Source organism: Nicotiana sylvestris, chromosome 9, assembly GCF_000393655.2.
Source record: "Nicotiana sylvestris chromosome 9, ASM39365v2, whole genome shotgun sequence".
NCBI classification, from domain to species: Eukaryota; Viridiplantae; Streptophyta; class Magnoliopsida; order Solanales; family Solanaceae; genus Nicotiana; species Nicotiana sylvestris.
In genome coordinates, this window is record NC_091065.1 from 42,051,030 (window position 1) to 42,076,567 (window position 25,538).

At 43.9% G+C, this 25,538-nt stretch overlaps 1 protein-coding gene across 1 annotated transcript; it reads left to right on the top strand.

The window, feature by feature from the left end:
- Positions 1-19,215: 19,215 nt before the first annotated feature.
- Positions 19,216-19,923, top strand: LOC138877499 (uncharacterized). The gene has a single exon (XM_070157111.1). The coding sequence runs from the start codon at positions 19,216-19,218 to the stop codon at positions 19,921-19,923; it is 708 nt and encodes a 235-aa protein (XP_070013212.1).
- Positions 19,924-25,538: the final 5,615 nt, after the last annotated feature.

The following is a 25,538-nucleotide window of genomic DNA, read 5'->3' on the forward strand; positions in this document are numbered from 1 at the left end:
TCTTGACCTTGGGTCTCATCGAGGCCCGACTCAGAGAAGACAGAGATCGAAGCCAGGATAGAGGGGGAAGCTCCCAAGGCATACGACTAAGTCAGACAGGGCCAGCCTATCCAGAGCTAATGCTGAGTCGTCGCGTCAAGCCAACCCATCTCCATACTTTGTAATTAATGCCCATGTACTTGTAGCCGAGTTCCCCTCCTATATAAAGGGGACTCACACTAACTTGTAAGGGACTGATATAGCTTCATTTTCTCCACAAGTGCAATAATCTCTCTCTCTTCTTTCTAAACTAACTCGCTCCCACTCGTCCGAGACCACTTTAATATCCATCGCTCCCTAACTTGTTCTTCATTATATTGCTTAGTATTGGCCATAAAGAGCCTTGTTTAATCATATCCTTAACTGTTATCCCATTCCCAACTATCCTCGGTAGCTGAGCTTGACCCCGACATCGACTCCAAGGTCCCTCATCGACCAGTACTATACCCGGCAGCTTGCCCCTTGGTTTGATTACTATCTCATTTTAGCTTGCATTTTTTAATTAAACTTCACATTCTTAGCATCAAATGCTCTAACAACTAACTCGATATTAGATAATGTATTTTTAGAATCCCATTTACAAATTTAATTGTTGTTACCATTTTTACGGTAAACAGTTTGGCGCCCACTGTGGGGCTAAACATAATAGTGATTATTTTTTTGCTGGTTCCATTGCACAAACACACGTTATCTTTCACATTTTTTCTTGTCCAAAGATCTCCTGATTTAAGGTCAAAATGTCTGGCTCGGTAAACAGAGTCGAGAACGACTACCTCGAAAATCATGGAAGAAATGGTGTGTCTATTCCAGTGGTTGGCATGATAACGTAAAACCTCGATAACGCATCTAGGCCGATTCTAGCGGTCGGGGGTTCATGAGGCACGCAACAAGTCGACGAAGCCTCACACTCTGATGGGCGTATTCAGCATATCGACCAACAGGAAGCCCAATAAACCCCGGCTCGAGAAACACATGAACTTAGTCTTCACGATATTTTTGAAATGTTGCAGGCACAACAGTTGGCTATCTCTTAGTTGCAGAGCCATCCGAAGACTCCCAGCATAGTAGCGCCGGAAACAGCTCCCCGCACCGAACGAGTACCCGAAAGATCAAGCAACAACGGATTGATAACAGACCCTGCCATAGCGAAGAAGCTTGGGATCTCTCCAAGAGGATCGAGTCAGGTTTGTGAAGGTTCATGCAACAGTTTTCCCCGGAGGAGGCAGTCCCAAAACCTGTTTCACAGAACTCCGAAGCGCCGAAACTCCCTAGGTGAGACAAGACTTCGGATCCCGATGAGCGCACCAACACTTACACATGCGCGAAAAAGGCAGCAACCTTCAAGATGATGAGTTCAAGCCCATCTCGTTGAAAATGTTTGGGGAAACTCTCTCGAAAGAAACCATGATGTGGCGACACAGCCAAGAGCCTGACCTCACAAACTCGATTACCATACCAGCAAATTCCTTCGCAGAAGCACATACCGATGCCATCGAAGCAGTAACGGGAGAGCCTGACACATTTGATGCTAAACAAAAAAGAATGAAATACCACAGGAAGTCGCGCCTCATTCCCTAATAGAACAAATAAGATCACCCCAGGTTTTAGACGACTGGGAAACACAGGCCTTCTCCCTATGCTTGAACAAACCATACATGACGACTCCAGGACATTTCAAATGAAGGTTGATCAGATACCCAACCGAGATCTGGTCGGGTGCCCATACCCGGCACCAGCCAATAATCAGGGCCGTTGACGACCTTCTGGTAACCTCCTCAGGCTCGGAGTTCCCAAGCAGGCTCTTGACAAAGAGATTAATGCCAAACAGGTGGAGGTTCCACCCATGCACCATAGATAGGAGGAACACCACAAGATGCAGCCTACCTCACAACGATCGGGAAACAGCTCGAGGGCAACCTCCTCGAGGAATCTTTGGTAAAACCAGATTCAACGAGGCACGACCGGTAGGATCACCCCGCCCAGCAGAATATTATTTCAACATTGCTATACCAAACATCGTGATCACCATAAGCAAAACCATGGATGCTAAATGACTCATACCTATTCGGCCAAGTCCCTTTCAAAAGAACCACGACCCGGAGCAGGAACAGCAGGGCGCGCGCGGCCACGGGGTCAAAAATGGCCATCAACTCAGGAGAACAAAGGCCGTGCTACTCAATAAAGATCGCCACCGAGTACTTCCAAGCGATCATGCTCGGATCTAGACCTAAGTAAGGAGGCAACCAGGAAGAACGAAGCAAATGATCCGCGGCATATTACCACAATAGTGGAGGAGCGGCGACATCCTCCGAGGACTCATAAAATGCAAAGTAAAAATGTTCGTCGCTAGGGAGGAATGGGTCCAGGGATATATTCTAGAGGATACCCTTACATCCAGAGAAAAGGACACCAAGACTTCGCCTCGGCCTCACACTGACGCATTGGTAATCCTCTCCCTCATTTGATCTATTCGAAATAAAACATGTGTTCATGAATAAAGATGGTTCGATCGAGCACACCGGCGATGTCAGACCAAGGTCAATGGGGCGATTCAGACTACCGACCCAATTCGCTCCTGCACCCTGAATCTTTGACGGATTCCAAACGGCGATCACCACAACAAGCAGGAAGACTGTTTTCTCAATACAGCCTATCAAAAGCTTGATCTGGGACGTCGGGACCTATACCAACAAAAAAGGTGCAAGGTGAGGACATCTTATTCAGATGACCGCGGGAACGCCGCCCGGAGATAGCATCGGCCCCATTTCGCCAAAAGAATGAAATCCCACGCAAAGGGCAGAATAAAAAAAAAGTCGACAAAGAGCAATACGCAATGAGGGGAAATTCCCCACCATATGGTACATCGCCGGCATCAATGCCTCCACCCTCAAAAGGATCAAAGGGTACACCAATCACATCTTCGGCCAAGCCTGATTAAACACAACGGAGGGCTGCATTAGGGCACGCATTTCGAAAGTGCAGGAATGTACCAAATCTCGTAATGTCGCCTACACATCTGCGGTGAGGAAGAACTACTTCACTCCATTGTTATTTTTTCACTAAACTGTATGCAGACAACCGGCCAGGACATTCGGAAGTTCTAACTCCGCCCGAAAATCCCAAGGCCTAAGCAGGGCCCATCACACTCTCTTCCCTCGATCAGATTTCAACCCCGAAGAGGGTCGCACCAGCAAGATTATTAGCGGAGCAATATACCCCCAGAGGAGGATCCGACAAGATCACAAGCTTTCTCTTGCGGTCAAATGACGAGCGATGATTTTCTTTTTAAGGGCACCATCCCCTTGGAAGGACCGGGAAACGTCAGACTAAGCTTCAATAGTGAATTATGTACCGCATCGAATGGTCCGAGGAGCCGCACACGTGTGGGCCGAGCTCACGACAAATGTGTGTTCACGCCAAGCAATAAAAGGAAATCTTTTCAGCATCTTATTCTCCAAACAAGGAAATAGCAATGTACTCTTGGCAGGAACCTCTCCACCAAATGCGTCCTAAGATACTCGGAGACTTAGCATCAACAATTCCGCACCCGCACGACCCCAGGGTGGATACTCTAGGCTCATAAAGCCCCTACAAGGCAACTCCGAGCTCACGAAAAGCATCCTTCAAGCTTAAACAAGCTCGATGACTCTGAGACTGTCACTAATCGCCAATACGCTGGGAAACTCGGTGTAACTAGATCTATTCTACAAAGCAACACAAACTGTAAGACCTCAATAAGCATGACAAACTGTAAGAACTCAATAGGCATGACAAACTGTAAGACCCCAACATGTATGAAAATCCCAAAGTTTAGGCTATACGTCGCGTTTGTAAGAATCCTGAAAGGGCATATCCTCGGTGTAGATGCCTAAAATACCTCTCGAGATCAAAATGGCTCCGGCCAAACATATATGACTACAGTCAAAACGGCTGATATAGCCAAAATAATATGGCTCGGGGATGCCTGACCGTCGCTAAACAAAATCGCAGGTCATTACTTCGAATATTCTTCGGAAAGAACCAGTTAAAATAGGCTTCCCTCAACAGGAAAAAAAAATGGGCATCGACCATGTCAGCTCCAAATTAGAAGGCATCAATGTACTCGACCTATGAGCTAAAAACCTTTCGAGGTGCTCAAACATCGCCAATAACGACTTGAAATCAAGGTTCTTCTAGAACCGACGACGGGTCAGGCAAAATTATTTCAAAAGACTTTAACGAGAGGAAAACAAAGCCTACAAAAAGCCCACGAGCAAAACAGCGTAATAGCCAATGTCACAAGCCAACCGAGCCTCCGAGCCGCACACTAAAAGGTCTTTACAACCAAACAACGTAAGAGCCATTGTTGCTAGCATATGAGCTCGAATCGTAACTCGATTCGGAGACCAAATCCAAAATAGTTAACTATGCAAGCCTCTGAGCCACATATTAAAAGGTCTCAACGGCTAAAACATCATAAGAGGCACTATCGCCGACCTAAAAATTGAAAGTACTTAAGGGTCAATTAAAGCTCGAGTCGCATTGCGACTCGAATATTGGACCTGAAATAAGTAAACTGCAATATGCCTAAGGGCATGGCATAAATGCCACTGTCGCCAGCTGAGTGAGCCTTCGAGCCACGCGCCTATAAGGTCACTTCGACCGAAACACAAAAGGCCATCATCGACCGCCCATGTAGGCAGGAAAGAACTTAACGGTCAATTAAAGCTCAAATCGCAATGCGACTCGGAAACTGGACCCGAAATAGTTGAAACAACAAACGCCCAAAGGAAAGAAATGAAGGCCACCATTGTCCGCCCACGTAGGCAGGAAAGGACTTGAGGTTCAATTAAAGCTAGAATTGCAATGCGACTCGGATACTAGACCCAAAATAGCTGAAATAGCGAAATACCCAAGGCCAAGAAACGAGAACAATCACTGTCTGCCCGAACGGGCACAAAAGATTGAAGGCCGGGCAAGCTCGAGTTAAGGCCTGAATTGGAGACTAAGCCCAAACAGCTGGGCAAAATGCGGAGGCCCTGACACCTACTCACGTCAAGGATCGTACTTAAAAGCCTCCGGGCCTACCTGATCAGTTCTGGACCTAAGAGGATCCCGCCAAACACCGAAATCAGCCTACCTGGTCAAAAGTAGTACAGAAAGAGATGCTGAAGAAGTAAAGCTTCAAGTTTCTTCATATCTTACATACGCAAAAAAGGCGCACTCTCCATCTACAAACACACTCTATAAATATCAAATACAAAGCGGAAAAATAGCAAAATCTACACTCCGCACCAAAGGGCAACAGCTTGCCAGATTCGCCCTCCGCAACATCAACGAGGAGTGACCGAGCGTCATGCTCGTCCGCCCTTGCTCTAGTCAATTCCTCTGAGAGAACGAAGCACTTTGCACCGATCTCCTCGAGTACCTCTCTTCGAAATTTGCGATAGACATATTCCCCGATCCTCTTCTCCCGGTCGAGGGCTCGCTTCCGCTCAGCTTGGGCATCAGCAGTATCCTTCATATGAATTTCCATCTCCTTATCAGCCTTGGTTCGGCTTAGTGCCGCTTCAGCCCGGGCATCAATTATCTCAGCCTTGATTTTTGATAGATCGAATTCAAGCTTCCCGATCATATCCGCTTGAACTTTGGCATTGTCATGAGCCAAGCAGAGTTCCGCTTCTAAGGAAGGGACCTTGGCCGAGGTGCCTGTCTCCTCTAGATCTCGAGCTTGCACTTGAGCCCTTAGCTCACCACAAGCAGTTCTGACGCGGTCAATGTCGCCTTTGAGGTATCCCAAGGCCTCTGTATTTTTTTGTAATATAACAAAAAGGGGGTTAACCTTAAGGTCCAAAAGGAGCGAAGCACGTGCTACAAGAGGTTACCTACTCCATCAAATAGCTGTCCTAATTCGAGCTCTGGTAGGCCTCATATAGCCAATACAGCAACTCAGCCTCCTTCTCCTCGCTAAGGAGCCTAAGGGCCTCGCCTCGTCCAGGATTTTCCGAAGACTGTCCCCTTGACGGAGCAGCTGAGACATAAGCCTATTACAGGCATGCACAAGGAAAACTCAATAAAGGGAGAAGGGCGTGGAATCCAAGAAAACAGCTTCTAAACTCACCGCTAAGTAAAGCAGACGAACTTCCTCGAAGTCAGAACACACTCCTGTTGATCGTGCCTCTTCGGCCCTAGTAGAACCAACCTCGGGCAAAGCATATTCACTCGGAGGAATTGCCGCTCGGGAATTAGATACTCTTGGAACAATGAAGGGCATACTATTGATGAATTGCCGCCCGGGAATATGATCTTGTAGGGGATTGTTGCGGACATTTGGTACGACTTCCTTTGCTTGTATAACTTTGCTATCAATCAAGGTTTGAATCTTGTCTTTTAGAGTGCGGCATTCATCAATAGTATGCCCCTTCATGCTGTAATGGTATGCACATATTTTGTTCGGGTTGACCCATTGTATGGAGTTTTCCATGGCGATAGCGGGAATAAGGGTGACATATCCGGAAGCATTCAGTCTTTCATATAGTTGTTCGATGGGCTCAGCATTAGGGGTGTATTGTCTGGGTGCCCTGTGATCGAAATTGGGTCTGTGGTTTTGATAGTTTTGACAGGTTGGAGGTGAATGGTAATAGGCTGCTAGTTGTTATAAGTATGATAGGCGGTAGCGGATTGAGAATATCTAGGAGATGAAGGTTGGTATGTAGGTAGGGATGTTTGGTATGTGAGTGGGGATTTTGGACCTTAGGCTACCATCACTGCCCCTACTTATTTCTTCTTTAATATACCCCCTCATTGTAATACTTTTGTTTACTGTAAAAATGGTCACTACAATTAAATTTGTAAATGGGATTCTAAAAATACATGATGTATTCTCGAGATAGTTGTTTAGAGCAATTGATGTTAAGAATATGAAGTTCAATGATAAAATGCAAGCTAAGAACGGGGCGACAATGAAACCTAAAGGTTTACTATCTGGGCATGTCTCACCGAGGGGATACAGGCTAAGATGGGGAGTTGAATGAACCGAGAAACCTGCTGCCCGGGTGTAAGACTGGTCGATGAGGGACCTTGGGGTCGATGTTAGGGTCAAGCTCGAGCTATCGGGGGTAGTCGAGAATGGGATAACAATTAAGATATGATTAAATAAAGCTCTTTATATCCAATACCAAGCGATAGAATGAAGAACAAGTAAGAAAAAGATAAATATCAAAGTGGCCTTGGGCCAGTGAGAACGAGGGAGTTGAGAAAGAAGAGAGAGAGAGAGAGATATTATTGCACTTGTGGAGAAATGGAGAAACATCAGCCTCTTACAAGGTAGTGCGAGTTCCCTTTATATAGGAGGGTAACTCGGCTATAGTACAAGATGCATTAATTGCTAAGTATGGAGGTGGGACGGCTAGACATGATGGTTCGGTGTAGGCCATCTTTGTCAGGCTTAGTTGTGTGCCTTGGGAGCATCCCCTTCTGTTCTGGCTTTGATTTCTATTTTCTCTGAGTTGGGCCTCGGCGATCCCCGAGGTAGGGAGTTCGATCGTGGCTTCCCGTCCTCGGGATCTAAAAGGTGTTCTTCCAAAATGACTTTATAGCGAGAAATCAAGTCCTCTGATTTCGTCGAGTACAGATAGTCTCCGTGTTTCACAGAATGAAGCGATGGGAAATGATTCTGACACTTGGCTCATCGAGCTTCTTACAACGACGTCATACCAATGATGCGACACATGGCATGGGCTTTTGTGGCGACCGAAATGTCCCATAGACTTGTGCATTTCTCCTTCATTCAATGCACTGCCGATTCCCATTTTTTCAAGATGAATGTATTGCTAACAATTCAGTGTTTCAAGAATGCAATAACTGCGTCTGTTGGTCAATCTTCCAAAGCCTCGGTGACCGTGTCGTTACCCCCTATAAATGGGGGTGCCTTGGCATTATTTTTCCTATCCCAGTGCTTTCGATTCTCGCCTTGTAATTTCATGCTCTCGTGCCTTTCGAATGTCTTCCTTTATTGTTGATCACTGATATCTAACTCGGATGCAAGTGTTCTTTCCGATCCTCTACCGATAGACGTGGCTTCTTCTCGAGCCCCTCGTCGCACCTCGGACCAAGCCTGAATAGATCTGATAGGTTAGGGCTATCGGGCTCTCCGAGTTGTATGGAGATAATACGTTGAGGTTTAGAGCTTTTGAGAATGATATCCTGAATGAAGGTCAGCTTTGGGTACTTGGGGTCCCTTTTGAACTTGATGCAAATAGTTTTTTAAAGCGTATAGGGTAGACTTCTGTTGAGGAGTTGCCTGTACTCATGTGTTGCCTCGAGTCTTCATGGAGCTTTTATGATTGGAGCTTCCCGTGCTCATTCCTCTTTTTAGAAAAGGAAATCATGAGACCGGGTACTGCCTTGAGTCGAGTGATGGCGTTGAAAGCTTCCCGAAATCCGACATCTTTTTGGCGGGGATCCTCGAGGTAGAATGCTGCCTCGAAACTAGAGATAATACGGCCAACTACTTGAGTCTTGGCTTCTCGTCGAAAGATGCTTCTGGGATCGGGCATTATCCCATCGATCTGTATCGAGGTCGTTGGCCTCCTAGGGCTCACTCCGGATAGGTGAATCGTCATTGTTTCCCGCATATATGTGGGGCGGCTTTGGCTTCTTCGAATGACCTTACTATTTCAGATAGCTATCCTCCCGCTTTGGCATAATGTTTTTCATTTCTTCAGGTGTAAAAAGCATTGGTGCACGTCCGTGCTCTGATCTGTCAATTTTACCATAGTCATGGCAACTACTTTGGGGCCGGCTCGACAGGGAGTGGGGGTGCTGCGCTCGGTGCTCAGGAACCGCGGGAGTTCACTCTGAAGACCGTGTCTTCGATAAGAGAGGAACATCTGGAGATGGTGAGGAGATATTGTGGATGGAGAGAGGGGATAACGCTGAAGGTGCTTTCCCCGGATGAGAGTATTACGGACTCCGCTGATGGATTCTTGAGCATATACCTATATCCTTTTGCATTTGGCCCCTTGATAGGGTCGTGCTTGATTTTTGCTTGAAATATCAGGTTACTTTGGCGCTGATACATCCGTCATTTTGGCGAGTGGTTCTAATGATGAGGTTCTTTGTGGAGGGGGCTGGCTTGAATTCTCGCTTAGCCGCCTCGTCAGGTTGTACATGCCCTTTCATCCAAGGCCTGCTAACCCTAAGGTGTCGTTCGTCCACGCCCTTTGTTGTCGATGACAAAAAATACGGGGATCAATAGTAGCCTAGTTGGTTCATCCGGATCCAGATGGCTGACATTATCCTTGTGGAGCTTTTGCCATTTCCCGAGGGATGGAATTATGCACGTGAGCGGAGCGTCTGGTGCCTTTTCCGATTTTGCTTATGGCGAAAATCAGTCGAGTAATCATGTTCTTTCCCTTTTTGCAGAATCTTCATGGACGCCGAGCGAAGTTCTTGACTTGCCCGGCTAGGTCCGGAGGTTGGTGATCCATTCGACCTGCGATGAGCGTAGGTGGCGAGCTATATTCCTCATCAGATGGGGAGTGCAATACCAAGGTGTGCGCGCACGCTGCCTTTGCCTTAGCCTTCGTATATTTGAGGTAACATTTCCCCCCTTTGTTTTGTACTGGCTTTGTCGTTTGCAGGTATCGAGCGGTTTTTTGGGATAAGGTAGTGCTCTTCCAAAGGGGGGAAGGAGGCGTCAGCCTCCGAGCTAAGCGACGATGGAGATAAATGGGATTGGCACCCGTAGTGTGATGGAGCTTTTAGTGGCGCTGAACGGGCCCGTGTCTTCGAGGAGAGGGCATCATCCGAGCTTGTTATTCCCGGGGTATCTGATTCCCAGACGGCGGTTCCTCCGAGTGAATATGCTTCGCTCGAGGTTGGTTCTCCTGGGGCCAAAAAGGCAGAATCAATAGGAGTGTGCTCTGACTTTGAGGAAGTCCGCCGGCTTCACTTCGTGGTGAGTGTAGGCGCAGTTTTTTTGTATTGCACGTCCTCCTATCTTCTTCGAGTTTTCCCTTTGCACGCATGTGATAGGCTCAGGTCTGAGTTGCTTCACAAGGAGCTAGGCTTCGGAAAGTTCTGGACGAGGGCGAGTCCCTTAGGCTCCTTAACGAGGAGAAGGAGGTTGAGTTGCTACATTGGCGATATGAGGCGTACCGGAGCTCGAATTACAAGAGTTATCTGATGGAGCAGGTAACCTTTTGTAACACGCGCTTCGCTCCTTTTGGACCTTAAGGTTAACCCCCTTTTATTATATTAGCTGCAAAAAAAGATTGAGGCCTTAGAGTACCTCAAGGGCGACATCGACTGCATCAAAAATTCTTATGGTGAGCTAAGGGCTCAGGTGCAAGCTCAAGCTCTAGAGGAGATAAGCATTTTGGCCAAGGTCCCTACCTTCGAAGCCCAACTCCGCTTGGCCCACGACAACGCTATAGTTCAAGTGGATATGATAGTGAAACTCGAGTCTGATCTCTTGAAGATTAGGGCTGAGATAATCGGTGCCTGTGATGAAACGGCATTAAGCCGAACAAAGACTGATGGACAACCCGAGCTAAAGCAGGCCCTCGACTGGGAGAAGAGGATCGAGGAATATGTTCGTTGCAGATCCTGAAGAGATGTACTCGAAGTGATCGGCGCTAGGGGCTTCGTTCTCTCGGAGGAATTGGCTCGAGCAAGGGCGGACGAGCGTGACGCTCAGTCACTTCTTACTGACGTCGCGGAGAGTGAATCTAACAGGCTATAGCCCTTTGGAGCGGAGTGTAGATTCCGCTGTTTTCTGCTTTGTATTTGATACTTGTAGAGCATGTTTGTAGATGGAGTGTGCGCCTTTTTTGCGTATGTAAGATAAGAGGAAATTTGAAGCCTTATTTCTTCTACATCTCTTTCTGTATTGCTTTTGACTAGGCGGGCTAGCTATCGTGTTTGGCAGGAGCCCCATAGGTCCAGAACTAATCAGGCAGGCCTGGAGGCTTTTAAGTGCGATCTTTGACATAAGCAGGCATTGGGGCCTCTGTGCTTTGCCCAACTGTTTAGGCTTAGTCTCTGAGTCAGGCCTTGATTTGTGCTTGTCTGACCTTCAATCTTTTGTGCCCGTGTAGGCAGATAGTGATTGGTTTTATTTCTTGCCCTTGGGCATTTGTTATTCCAACCATTTTTGGTCGAGTCTCCGAGTCGCATTGCGATTCTAGCTTTAATTGACCCTTAATTCTTTCCTGCCTGCATGGGTGGGTGACAGTGTCCTTTATTTCTTGCCCTCGGGCATTTATCGTTTAAACCATTTCGGGTCCAGTCTCTAAGTCGCGTTGCGATTTAAGCTTTAATTGACCCTTAATTTCTTTCCTGCCTGCATGGGCGGGCGATGGTGTCCTTTATTTCTCGCCCTCGGACGTTTGTTGTTTCAACCATTTCGGGTCCAGTCTCCGAGTCACGTTGCGATTCGAGCTTTAATTGACCCTTAGGTTCTTTTGATTTTCAGACCGGCAATGGTGGCTCTTACGCTGTTTTGGTCGTTGATACCTTTTAATATGTGGCTCGGAGGCTTGTATAGTTAACTATTTTGGATCCGGTCTCCGAATCAGGTTACAACTCGAGCTTATTTTAATCCTCATGTTGTCAATTTTCAAGCTGGCGACAATGTCTCTTATGTTGTTTGGTCGTTGAGACCTATTAGTGTGCGGCCCAGAGGCTCGTTTGGCTGGCGACAATGGCTCTTATGCTGTTTTGCCCATGGGCTTTTGTAGGCTTTGTTTTCCGTTCGTTAAGGTCTTTTGAAATAATTTTGACTCACCCGTAATCGGTTCTGGAAGAATCTCGATTTCAAGTCATTATCGGCGATGTTTGAGCACCTCAAAAGGTTTTTAGCTCGTAGGTCGAGTAGATCGACACCTTGTGATTTAGAGCTGACATGGTCGAAGCTCGTTATTGCCTATTGAGGGAAGCCTGTTTTAACCGGTTCTTTCCAAAGTATATTGGAATTAATGTCTTGCGATTTTTTTTAGCGAAGGTCGGGCGTCCCTGAGTCGCGTTAATTTGGCTATATCAGTCATTTTGACCGTAGTCACATGTGTTTGGCCGGAGCCATTTTTGATCCCGAGTGATAGTTTAGACGTCTACACTAAGGATATGCCCTTTCGGGATTCTTACAAATGCGAAGTATAGCCTAAACTTTGGGATTTTCATGCCTGTTGAGGTCTTACAGTTTGTCATGCCTGTTCAGGTCTTACAGTTTTATCATGCTTGTTGAGGTCTTATAGTTTGTCATGCATGTTGAGGTCTTATAGTTTTATCATGCCTGTTGAAGTCTTATAGTTTGTGTTGCTTTGTAGAATAAATCTGGTTACTTCGAGTCTACCCGCTCAGGGTCTTACAGTTTCGGGTTTTTTAGTGCATGGCGATTGGCAATAGTCTCCGAGTCATCGAGTTTGCTTAGGCTCAAAGGCCATTTATTCGTGAGCTCGGAGTTACCTTGCTGGAGTTTTATGAGCCCGGAGTTCTGACCTTGGGATCGTGCGTGTGTCAAACTGTTGACGCTAAGTCCGCGAGTATTTCGGGATGCATTCGGTGGAAGGGATCCTGCCGAGAGTACACTGCGATTTCCTTGTTTGGAGAACAAGATGCCGAAAGATGTTCTTTTATTGCTTGGCGTAAGCATATATCGTTTCATTGTTGTGAGCTCGGCCTGCGCGGGCGCAACTCCTCGAACCATTTGGACCGGTACATAATTCCCTATTGAATCTCAATCTGCCGTTCCCCAATCTTTTTAAGGGGATGGCGCGCTTGAAAGAAGATCATCGCTCGTCATTTGACTATCGAAGAAGGCATGTGACCTTATCGGATCCTCCTCTGAGGGTATGTTGCTCCGCTAATAATCTTGCTGATGAGACCCTCTTTGGGGAGGAAGTCCGATTGAGGGTAAAAAGCGCGGCGGACCCTGTTAAGGCCTTGGGATCTTCGAGTGGAGTTAGAACTTCCGAATGTCCCGACCAATTGTCTGCATACAGGTTAGTGAAAAAATAATCGAAGGAGTGAAGTAGCTCTTCCTCACCATGAGATGTGTAGGCGATGTTTCGACATTTGGTATGTTCCCTTTGATCCTTTCGAGGGTGGGGGTATTGATGCCGGCAATGCGTCATATGGCGAGGAATTTCCCCTCATCGTGTATTTCTCCCTGTCGACTATTTTAATCCCGCCCCTTGCGTGGGATTTCATCCTTTTGGCGAAGTGGGGTTGATTCTGTCTCTGGGTGGTGTGCCCGTGGCCGACTGAATAAGACATTCGTGCCTTGCGCCTTCTTTGATGGTACAGAGCTCTGATGTGCCACAGAATTTTGGCACATTTGATACAAATTTCTTAGATTTTAGCTTGTTTTAGATGCAATTATCTTTTATACTCATGTAATTTTAGTGTTTTTACAGTGTATGAGGTTTAAGGGCTTAAAAGCATGGAATGAATTCAAAAAGCCACAAAAAGACAAGAAAAGGGCAAAAAGGCATCGCAAATATGGATATTCTATCGCAAAGCCAACATGCGAACCGCAGAATGCACAATGAAATCGCAAACCACAATAGTTTTCTGAGTAAAGTCCAGCGCCAGACATACAGTCCAGTCTGCGATTGCATAACCTGTTTGTGAGCCGCAGAATGGACCGCAAACTTAACATGAAGGTTGCTGAAGCAAACCATGAATGCGGACCGCATGCCTGTTATGCGACAGATATGCAGTCGCATATTTAACTGGAAAGGGTATTTTGTCCAAATTTTGTCCCGAGTGTTGACCCCCTATAAATAGATTTATTGGGGTTTTGTGGGGGCATCTTGTCTGATTTGGGAGCTACAATACAAGGCTTTAATATTCTTCTCTTTTGGAAGCTTTTGGTTCAAGAATCTTTCACTTTGTAAGCTTTATGGCATTAAATATTCTCTTCCTTTTGTATTTTATTATGTGTAGCTAACTTTAAATACTAAGGTTGTGGACCCTAAATGGGTTTTATGTTAATGGGTGTTTAACATTGAATATATATATAATGGTTGGTTGATATTTATTTACTTCTCATTTTTCATTTATTGTTGGTGGTTGCAAACATTAACAAGTGCCATTAAATTCTACTTTGCTTGGGAAAATGGGTTGGAATTTGGTAGAAGTAAATATCAAAGACTCAAGGCTTTAAACCTTGTTTAATAGAATCTATTTGGAATAAGTGAGTTTTATTTGGCATAGATTGATTATTCTTAATTGCAACTCTTTTATATTTGGAAAAATCGTAAAGAAGAGATACTACCCAACTATTGGAAAATATTGGGTAGTCATTTAGAAATCATTTGCATGTCAAAAGAACCTTCCACTAGAAATATATCATATTAACACCGATAGCATTACACGTCATTAATGGGGACACAACCTTGGTTTCTTTAATCGAACTATTTACATTCTCAATATCACAATTAGTTATTTCTTCAAACCAAAGTCAATTCATACTCTTGTTACCATTAACCGGATAGAATTACGACTTTAGTCAAGTAACACACTATTTGAGTAACCTTTTCACAGCTATTCCCTGTGGGATTCGACCCCAACCTTGTTGGGTTATTATATTTGACACCGACTGCCTTACAATATTTATTAAAGTGTAATTTGAGCGTATCAAATTTTGGCGCCGTTGCCGGGGAATACGGTTTTGAAATTACTAATTAGTGTGTGCTTTAGTTTATGTCTTAGTCTATTCCATCGCACTTTGCTTGTTTTGCTTGGTGGTGATAGGAAAACATGGCCGAGTATGAAGAAGAAATGGAGGCATAAATGAAAGAAAATCCTTTTGCGGACATAGAGGAGTATATTGAGGATACAAATGATATTGTACGTCCGGCCGTTGGCGCTGCAACTTTCAAGGTGGAACATGGTTTAATCCTTATGATCAAAGCGGAGGGGTTTTTCAGGAATTCCACTGATGATGATCCGATACAACATCTTAGAATCTTCTTGGGTGTGTGCGCGATGCATAAGCAGAACAACGTCTCGGATGATTCTCTAAGGTTGAGGTTCTTCAAATACTCACTAGCTGGGGACACAAGGAAATGGCTTCAGAATATGCCACCAAACTCCATTCATTCTTGGCCTTAACTTATCCGGGCATTCTTAGCGAAATGGTTCCCGCAAAGTAAGAATTTTGAGCTCCAGGATAAAATTTTCTTTTTCAAGCAAGTACCGGGAGAACATCTACATGTGGCATGGGATCGGTTCAAGTTATATTTGGTGAGGTCTCCTAACCATGGTTTTTCGGATTCTATCTTGTTGGAAAAATTTTACATGGGCTTGGATCCTATGAAATAATCTATATCCAAGAATACAGCTGACGGATCTTTCATGGACAAATCATTCGCAAGGGTCACACAAATACTTGACAAAATGGCGAAGCATAATCAAACATGACACTCTGAGGACACCACAGGTGGAATTGCATATGGGTCTCCTTCCTTGACTACCATGATCAAGGAAAACCAAGAAAGGGATCAAGTGATTGCAGGGCTTCCCACAAATGTCAATGTGTTGACAAAGATGTTCACAGAAAGCCAAACAAAGAAGGTAAATGTGGTGGAAGATTTGCAACCCTTATCAAATGAGGACTCTGAGGAGGCAAACTATGTCAACAACTCTCAAGGTGGATATCAAAGGCAACATTACCAAGGTCAAGGACAACAAAATCAATGGAGGCCTCACCCGCAAGGGAAAGGCAACCAACAATAGAGAAATGACCAAGGCGGCTCAAATCAAGGTAATTGGAACAACAACAACAACTTCCCAAATCGGAGTTCGAACCCTTATATTCCTCCAAAGGGTCAATATTATCAAGGTTCCTCAAGTGAGTCTAAGTTGTAAAGCATGCTTGAACGGGTATTGCCAAACCAAGAGAAGTTTGACACTTCTATGAGGAATATGACCGATCTTGTTTGTTCTCATACCGCATCCATTCAAAAATTGGAGATGCAGATGAGAGACCTCTCTAGGGAACAAAATCCAAAGCAAAAATGGACACTTACAAGTGACACAATTGTGAACCCCAAGGGTAGTGGGAGTGGTACAACTTCTCATGTCATGACAATTACTACTCGGAGTGGGAAGGTACTATAAGGAGGGAGTGAACAAGTGGTTGAAGTTGAAGAGTCCGAACATGAAGTTGAGGTTGATGAGCCAAGGGTTGTTAAAGTTGAGAAGGTTCTGGAAGAGTTGAAAGTGCAACAAGAAAACCGAGATGAGGTACAGGAAAATGTAAAAGAGACACCAAAAACTCTACCACATATTCCTAGACATCCTCCTCCATTCCCTCAAAGACTTTCTAGGAAGGTTGATGATAGCAATCTCGAAAAGTTCTATGACATTCTCAAGCAATTATCGGTGAATATCCCATTTGTGGAAGCATTTCAAGAGATGCCGGGTTTTCCTAAATATTTGAAAGATTTGATCACAAATAAGAGAACCACCAAAAACTAAGTGGTGAATGTGACTCACCAGGTTAGTTCCATCATTGCAACATCCACCGTTCAAAAGAAATATGACCCGGGAACTTTCACCATTCCCTGTACCATTGGGGCACATGTTTTTTCAAGAGCCCTTTGTGTTAATGGGGCTAGCATCAACTTGATACCTCTTGCCATTTACAAGAAAGCAGTGTTAGGTATGCTAAGGCCCACAAGTATGAGATTGCAAATGGCCGATCGTTCCATCAAACGATCGGTGGAAATTTTCGATGATGCACTTGTGAAGGTGGGAAAATTACATTTACCCACCGATTTTGTAATCCTTGATTGCACGGTTGACAAAGAGATCCCTATCATTTTGGGGAGACCATTCCTTGCCACTGGAAGAGCACTAATGGATTCAGAACGGAATGAGATCAAATTCCGTGTGAATGATAAAGATGTTACATTCCAAGAAAGCAAGGGTATGAAACTACTACATGAGTATGAAAGTATCCCGGTGATCGATGTTGTTGATGAAGTAGAGGATACGGTTGAAATGAAAATGGAAGAACAATGCCTCAATGAGGCATTGGCAGCTATTTTGGTGAACTTTGATGGTGAAAATATGGATGGGCATATGGAATCGGTAAATGCATTGGAGGGGCTTGGGTCCTACACTTATGCTCCGGCAAAGCTCTCTCTCGACTTGGAGAATAGAGCCAGTCCTCCCGCAAAGCCTTCTATTATCGAACCACCGCAACTAGAGCTCAAACCACTTCCACCACACTTGAGGTATAAATTTGTTGGCTCAAATGATACTTTATCGGTAATTGTTTCTTCTTTGTTGAATGATGTGCAGGTAGAACAATTGTTGGAAGTCTTGAAGGAGCATAGGCAAGCCATTGGATGGACAATTACGGACATCCGAGGGATTCCCGTAGGAATTTGCGTACACAAGATCCAATTGTAGAGTGAGACGAAACAAAGTGTGGAACATCAACGATGGTTGAACCCGACATTGCAAGAGGTGGTAAAGAAAGAAATCATCAAATGGATGGATGCCAAGTTAGTCTACCCTATTGCCGATAGTTCTTGGGTGAGCTCGGTGCAATGTGTGCCGAAAAAGGGAGGCATGACCGTAATTGAAAATGATAAAAATTAGCTCATCCCAACGAGAACAGTGACCGTTTGGAGGGTGTGTATGGATTATCGGAAGCTCAACAGTGCTACATGAAAAGACCATTTCCATATGCCTTTTATTGATCAAATGCTTGATCGGATAGCGGGAAGGTCATTCTATTGTTTCCTTGATGGATAATCCGGCTACAACCAAATCTATATAGCATTGGAGAATCAAGAGAAGACGACATTCACTTGACCTTATGGGACTTTTTCTTTTAGTCGGATGCCATTTGGTTTGTGCACTGCACTGGCTACTTTTCAAAGATGTGTGATGTACATTTTCTCCAACATGGTGGAGGATTTTCTAGAGGTTTTGATGGATGAATTCTTGGTGGTAGGTGACTCCTTTGAGCATTGTCTTAACAATCTTATACAAGTGCTTAAGAGATGAGAGGAGACCAACCTTGTGCTCAACTAGGAGAAATGCCATTTCATAGTGGATGAAGGCATTGTATTGGGGCATAAAATTTCAAAATATGGCATAGAGGTTGACCGGGCTAGATCGAGATTATTTCCATGCTTCCTCCACCTACTTCCATTAAAGGTGTTCGAAGTTTTTAGGGCATGCCGGATTCTATAGGCGTTTCATCAAGGATTTTTCCAAGATTGAAAATCCTATGTGCAAACTTCTTGAGAAAAATGCCAAATTTGTGTTTGACATGAAATGCCTCAAAGCCTTTGAGGAATTGAAACAAAGGCTCACCACGACACCTATTATTGTCACACCCGATTGGTCTCTTCCTTTCGAGCTCATGTGTGACTCTAGTGGTGTAGCCATTGGAGCAATGCATTGACAATGTCACAACAAGGTTCTCCACCCGGTCTACTCTACAAGCAAGAAACTCAATGGAGCGAAAATTAATTACACAGTGACTGAGCAAGAACTTCTTGCCATTGTTTATGCCTTTGAGAAGTTCCGGGCTTATTTGTTGGGATCCAAGGTGATAGTGTACACAGATCATGCTGCTATTCGCTATATTATGGCAAAGAAGGATGCAAAGCCTTTGTTGATTAGATAGGTCTTGTTGTTGCAAGAATTTGACTTCAAGGTCAAGGATCGGAAGGGAACTCAAAATCAAGTATTGGATCATTTATCAAGGCTTGAAGAAGTAGGGAGGCCAAAGGGAGATCTTGAGATCAACGATGCATTCCCGGATGAACACATATTGGCACTTTCTAGCACTTTTTCTCCTTGGTATGCCGATACTGCCAACTACTGGGTTAGTGACCTTATTCCGGATGGATTGGAATCCTATCAAAAGAAGAAGTTTTTGAGAAATTGTCGGCAATACTATTGGGAAGAGCCATTCTTGTTCCGTGTTTGTGCTGACATCATCATTAGAAGGTGTGTTCCAGAAGAAGAGATTATGCCAATTATAAAGGCATGCCATGACTCACTGTTTGGGGGTCATCATGGGGGAAATCGAACGACGGCTAAGGTGCTTGAATGTAGTTACTATTGGACTTCAATCTATCATGATGCCAATCAAATTGGCAAGGCTTGTGACCAATTCCAAAGGCAAGGATTAGGAGGCATGAAATGCTAATGCACTTTGTGATGGAGATAGAAATCTTCAACGTGTGGGGAATTGATTTTATCGGTCCCTTTGTAAGATCTTGTGGGATGAAATATATCTTGGTAGATGTGGACTATGTGTCCAAATGGGTTGAAGCAATTACCTTACCAGACAACGAGGCAAGAAGTGTCACCGCATTCTTAAAGAAAAACATATTCACTCGGTTTGCCACTCCTAGAGTCAGTCTTAGTGATAGTAGGTCTCATTTCTGTAACAAGGCTTTCACGGGGCTACTAGAGAAATATGGTGTCCAGCATAAGGTGGCCATACCTTATCATCCCCAATCAAGTGGTCAAGTTGAAGTTTCCAACCGGGAGATAAAGAGCGTTCTAGCAAAAACTGTCAATGCAAACAGGACCGATTGGTCAAGAAAGCTAGATGACACATTATGGGCATACCGCACGCCATACAAAACTCCTATTGGCACATATCTTTATCGGTTAGTCTTCGGCAAAGATTGTCATCTACCCATAGAGCTGGAACACAAAGCCATGTGGGCTCTGAAAAGGTTGAACTTGAATTGGACTGAAGCTGCAAATTTGAGGTTAACACAACTCAATGAAATGGAGGAATTCTGTTTCCATGCTTATGAAAGTGCAACTGTGTATAAAGAAAGGATAAAGTTCGTCCAACTGTGTCCGGTCCATTCAAAGTTGTCAATGTCTCTCCTTTTGGAGCTATGGAACTAGCATCAGAGGATGGGCTCCGGACCTTCAAAGTAAATGGCTAATGAATCAAGCACTACTTCAGCACAAATGGAGAAAAACATTTGGTGGAACAGTTGGCTCTCCAAGATGGTCCATGCCCAACAAATCAGTGAAGCAAAAGAAACGCCAACTTCGTCGTGCCGCGACGTTAAATCAAGCACTTCATGGGAGGCAACCCATGTGTGGTAACACCCTTCTAATTCTTTAACTTTTTAATTTTTGTTAGATAGATTTAATTGATCAATTTAAAGTGTGTGTTATAGTGTAGGGGATTCAAAAGGTCATAACACTGGGTAGGATTGCATGAGAAAGGGAAGAAAAATCACCGTGTGCAGTTTGCTACAAATATGCGGTCGCATTTTCACTATGCGGACCACATTTTGGTCGCAAACCCAGACAGTGGGTTTGGCTAAAATTGGTGATGAGAATGTGACAAGGTGGTGCACTTTGCGGACCGCATTTCCACTATGCGACCGCATAGTGCACCACATTTTTGGCCCTTCAACAACTCACTTGAATCCACCGCAAATCATTCAGAAAGAAACAAAGCAAAAACGAAAAAAATGGGCTAACAAATAACAAAAAAGGGCAAAACGGCTAGTGGCATCTAACAAAGGACGGCAACACTTGAGAATTCCTCTCCCTAGTGTGCTTATTCATCTCCACTGATATGGCTCCCAAGAAACATGCATCCTCCGCCCAGAAAAGGGCATCCTCCAGTCGTCACGCATCATAAGAAAAATGATCATGAACGGACCCTAATGTTCCATGTCTCTCCCAGTCTGATGAGGAGGAGATCTTGCCCTTAGTTGACCTACAGGCTGAGTCAAGAAGGACACACAGAGATGACTTCCAACTCCAATTTGGGGTTGATTGGTCCAGTTCACTGTATAGAGAAGGGCTCACCAAACGGAAAACCCTGGCCGAAAAGCAATTGAGTTTGAATGGGCTACAAGAACAGTACCCCCACACATGGGAGAACATCAAAGCAAGAAAATGGGAGTGCTTCATTGAACCACCTATTGAATATAATGAGACTCTTGTCCATGAGTTTTATGCATCATATGGAGTCTCCCGGACAGCGTACCACAAACGCAACATGATTTTTATTGACATTGTACAGGTTCGGGGGAAGAGTGTATTCTACAGCAGTGAGACAATTAATGAGTTGTACTTCCCTGGCTAGAGATCGGACCTAACTGAGTATGCTTCCAAATGGGAAAATAGGGAAAATGAGCATAGTAGGATTGCTTTAGTGATAAAAAAGGGGACCCCTACTTGGATCAACCCTGTGCATAAAATATACAAGAAGGATCTCACACGAGAGGGTCAATTTTGTCTCAGTTTTGTCACCTCTCGACTGGTATCGTCCAGGAACGAGACTGACATAGGCATTGAGAAAGCTCTTCTCATTACATGTATTAGTACGAGTATTAAGATTGATATGGGAGCTCTTATCTTCCAAGATATAGGGATCCGGGCAAAGCAGCACGCCACTTCGCTTCCATTTCCCTGTTTGATCACAGCCCTCTATAAAGCTGTGAAGGTCCCTACCATGCCATGTACTGACAGGACAGGGAAGGAGATGAGGGACATTGATGTCACGTGTATTAGTGATGTTTTTGCTCCCCTAGAGGTTCAGACTCAGGGTCCAGTTGAGACTCCTGTGACTCCTCAGGTTCCAGTGGTATCCACTTCTACTTCAGAGACTACCTCTCAGTCTACCACTGCTCAGCCTTCTGGTGCACTGCCAGCCATGTCGAGGCATGGTCTCATTGCTCAGCATGCCAATGCTAAGGTAGACTAGCTTCTGAAGAACTTTCCCAATCTCATCAAACAGGCCTTAACTCCAATACAGTCCTCAGTGACAATACTCCAACAACAACAAACAACTTATGGAGATCGCCTGCAATAGCTTGAGTTGAGGGTTGAGAAGATAGAGCGAGGTGAGATTAGTGACTGGCCTAAGCTCCGGGAGGAAGTTGCCACTATGAAGACCGAGCTCCACAAGATGCAGACTTTGGAGATCGATCTATCATCCTTCCTGCCCAAGGAAGGTGAGCAGGGAGCAGACACAACAACACTAGATTTGGGCCTTGACTTCGCTACTATAATGACAGATATTTTACCTCCAACTACTGGGGCTTCCCAGCCTCCAGCTCCCCCTGCACATATTGAGATTCATTCTGAGGGGAATTCTGGACATTCTTTAGAATCCGAGGGTGAGGAGGCAGATGAGGGAGAGAATGGGGAGGATTCATGGTCCACGGAGGATGATGGCCCTCGGGAGAAGGGAAAGCAGATTGCTGCTCCTACAGTTGAGGATGAAGAGCAAGTAGAAATTCAGATGGCGATAGAACATTCGCTAGCAGATATGGCTGCCCCTGCAGATACATCGGCCACTCAGCCATCAGCGGGCAAGGCTAGCAGCTCACAGGCCCTAGCTCCAGCACTGGGCCAGCCAGAGATCCCTCCTCCATTAGTGGAGGTCACTCCTCAAGCCAAGATCTCATCGGTCCCAGCTTCAGCATCAGAGGGTGACCCCACCAACACTCAGCCGGCTTCCGAACCCCATAGCGCTTAGTGCGCCTCAAGGAGCCCCTAAACTCTATTCTATGTTCTTATGCATTGGGGACAATGCATGATTTTTAGTTGGGGGTTGTAGCCTTGTATATATTTTTGTGAAATTGACAACTATTGTACATGTTTATGTTTTTGTGCTATAAGCAAACCTATGTACTCATTTGTGTTTCATGATTCTGTATATATTGGTATTTTGTGATTTCCATACATAAGTGTTGTTATCCTTGTGTATAAAAAAAGGAAACAAAAACAAGTAGATAGTTGTCCATCTTTAGTAATTAGCAATGAATTCCCCTTAGTTTTTCTTCGCCGGGTTCTTTTCCAAGGGTGTAATAGTAGAACCAGGACAGTAGAATGAAACATGTTGACCGGTTTGGTGTACTTGCGTAGTTTCAAGCATGTGTGTCTGTAAATAGCATATACCCTTCCATTAATATAAAAAAAAGAGATATCAATTGTGTGAACATGAGGCTCGCTCTGTGAATCTATGTCTACCTAGAATTATATATGTATATATGATGAAAGCTTTGAGTTGCCAAGTGTTGACTCGAGGGATTCAAACTATGTAAGCCAAACAGTTCGTGTGCCATGTGTGTGAGTTCCTTGTGTAAATAATTCTTGTGTTTACTTCTGCCATCTAGAACTTGTCCGGTTGGTTTTTTCGATGCTTTTAATAATTACATTTGGTTGGAGAAATGACCTTAGGCAGTCTTTGTGATTTTTGGAAAACCAGTTAGCCTTTCAAGCCACCCATTGTACAAAATGTATCACTAGTCACCCCATTTGAGCCTTTAACATTTTCTTTGGCTACCTCATTACAAACCTTTCCCTTTTTGTGAAATAATTCTCTCTTTTGAACCCGTCCCTCCTTGAGCATTGAGAATGAGGCTAAAAGCCTAAGTTGGGGGTGTGTGTCAAGCCGGAAATTGGCAAGGTTGTGCAATAAGCATAGGAAAGTGTACCTCAAAATGTGAAACTACTCAAGCTCCAAAAGCAAAATATAAAAAAAAGAGAGAAAAAGAAAAAAAAAGTATAATAGTTGTGAGTGTTTATACATAAGGAGCCTTGAAGAGAATTAAAGAGGTAGTTGAGGTGTCTAAATGGTGGAAAAGTTGATACTAATGAAGGCTTTGCGGTTTGAAAAGAAGCAAAGAGCACAAGAAAGAAAAATGTGATTAGTGTTCAAGGAGGGTGTAGTCACTTGTACCCAAATGATTATCCGAACCTTCCCTAAACCTACATTACAAGCTTAAAAAGTCCTTATGGGATTTCCAACCGAGCGTTCATAGAATAAATCAATGAATTAAAATACGGGCAAGCCTATGGTATGGTATGTTGTAACACTTGAAACTCTTTTTGAGGGTGAGTGTATTTGTGAATTCGTCCCTTTTGTTGTCGGTGTAAATAATGTGATTTTGGGACTTTTTTTCTAGTAAGGGCACATGAATTGTGAGGTTGGACAAAAGTTGAGTTTTCGAGTCAAATGCAAGTGCACTCAGCTGAGAGTAGCATTTTGTCACATTGTTTGAGGCTCAAAGTTTCCCAAGTTGATTAGTTCCCTTGCATATATTGATGGTTCAGGAAGAGTAAAACAATCGAAAATGCATGCTTGTAGTACTAACAACAAAAACCGTCCATGGTCACTATTGCTTCATATTTTGTAGATAGAGTCTAGAATAGGATAGTGTTGTCTTAGTTGCTTGAGGACAAACAAGTGTTTAAGTTGGGGGTGTTGATGTGCCGGAGAATTTCGGCACATTTGATAAAAATTGCATAGATTTTAGCTTGTTTTAGATGCAATTATCTTTTATACTCATGTAATTTTAGTGTTTTTGCAGTATATGAGGTTTAAAGACTTAAGAGAATGGAAATGAATTCAAAAATCCACAAAATGACAAGAAACGAGCAAAAAGGCATCGCAAATGTGGATATGCTATCGCAAATCCAACATGCGATCCGCAGAATGCACAATGAAATCGCAAACCACAATAGTTTTCTGGGCAAAGTCTAGCACCAGAAATGCGGTCCAGTTTGCGATCGCATAACCTATTTGCGAGCTGCAGAATGGACCGCAAACTTAACATGAAGGCTGCTGAAGGAAGAAAATGCAACGCGAACTGCGGTCGTATTTCTACAATGCGGACCGCAAACTATGAATGTGATGAAGGCCTAGAAACTAGGGTTGAAATATGTGATGGCCATGTCAAGAATGCGGACCGCATGTATGTCATGCGACAGATATGCGGTCGCATATTTAACCGGAAAGGGTATTTTTGTCCAAATTTTGTCCTGAGTTTTGACCCACTATAAATAGATTTATTGGGGATTTGTGGGGCATCTTGTCTGATCTTGGGAGCTACAATACAAGGCTTTAATATTCTTCTCTTTTGGAAACTTTTGGTTCAAGAATCTTTCACTTTGTAAGCTTTATGGCATTAAATATTCTCTTCCTTTTGTATTTTATTATATGTAGCTAACTTTAAATACTAAGGTTGTGGACGCTAAATAGGTGTTATGTTAATGGGTGTTTAACATTGAATATATGTATAATGGTTGGTTGATATTTATTTACTTCTCATTCTTCATTTCTTGTTGGTGGTTGCAAACATTAACAAGTGCCATTAAATTCTACTTTGTTTGGGAAAGTGGGTTGGAATTTGGTAGAAGTAAATATCAAAGACTCAAGGCTTTGAACCTTGTTTAATAGAATTGCTTAGGAATAAGTGAGTTTTATTTGACATATATTGATTATTCTTAATTACAACTCTTTTATATTTGGAAAAATCGTAAAGAGGAGATACTACCCAACTATTGGAAAATATTGGGTAGTCATTTAGAAATCATTTGCATATAAAAAGAACCTTCCATTAGAAATATATCATATTAACACCGATAGCATTACACTTCATTAATGGGGACACAACCTTGGTTTCTTTAATCGAATTATTTACATTCTCAATATCACAATAAGTTATTTCTTCAAACCCAACTCAATTCATACTCTTGTTACCATT

Bases quoted from the DNA above. Each gene is read 5' to 3' on its own strand.
- LOC138877499 (XM_070157111.1), top strand. From the start codon at position 19,216: ATGGAGATAGAAATCTTCAACGTGTGGGGAATTGATTTTATCGGTCCC.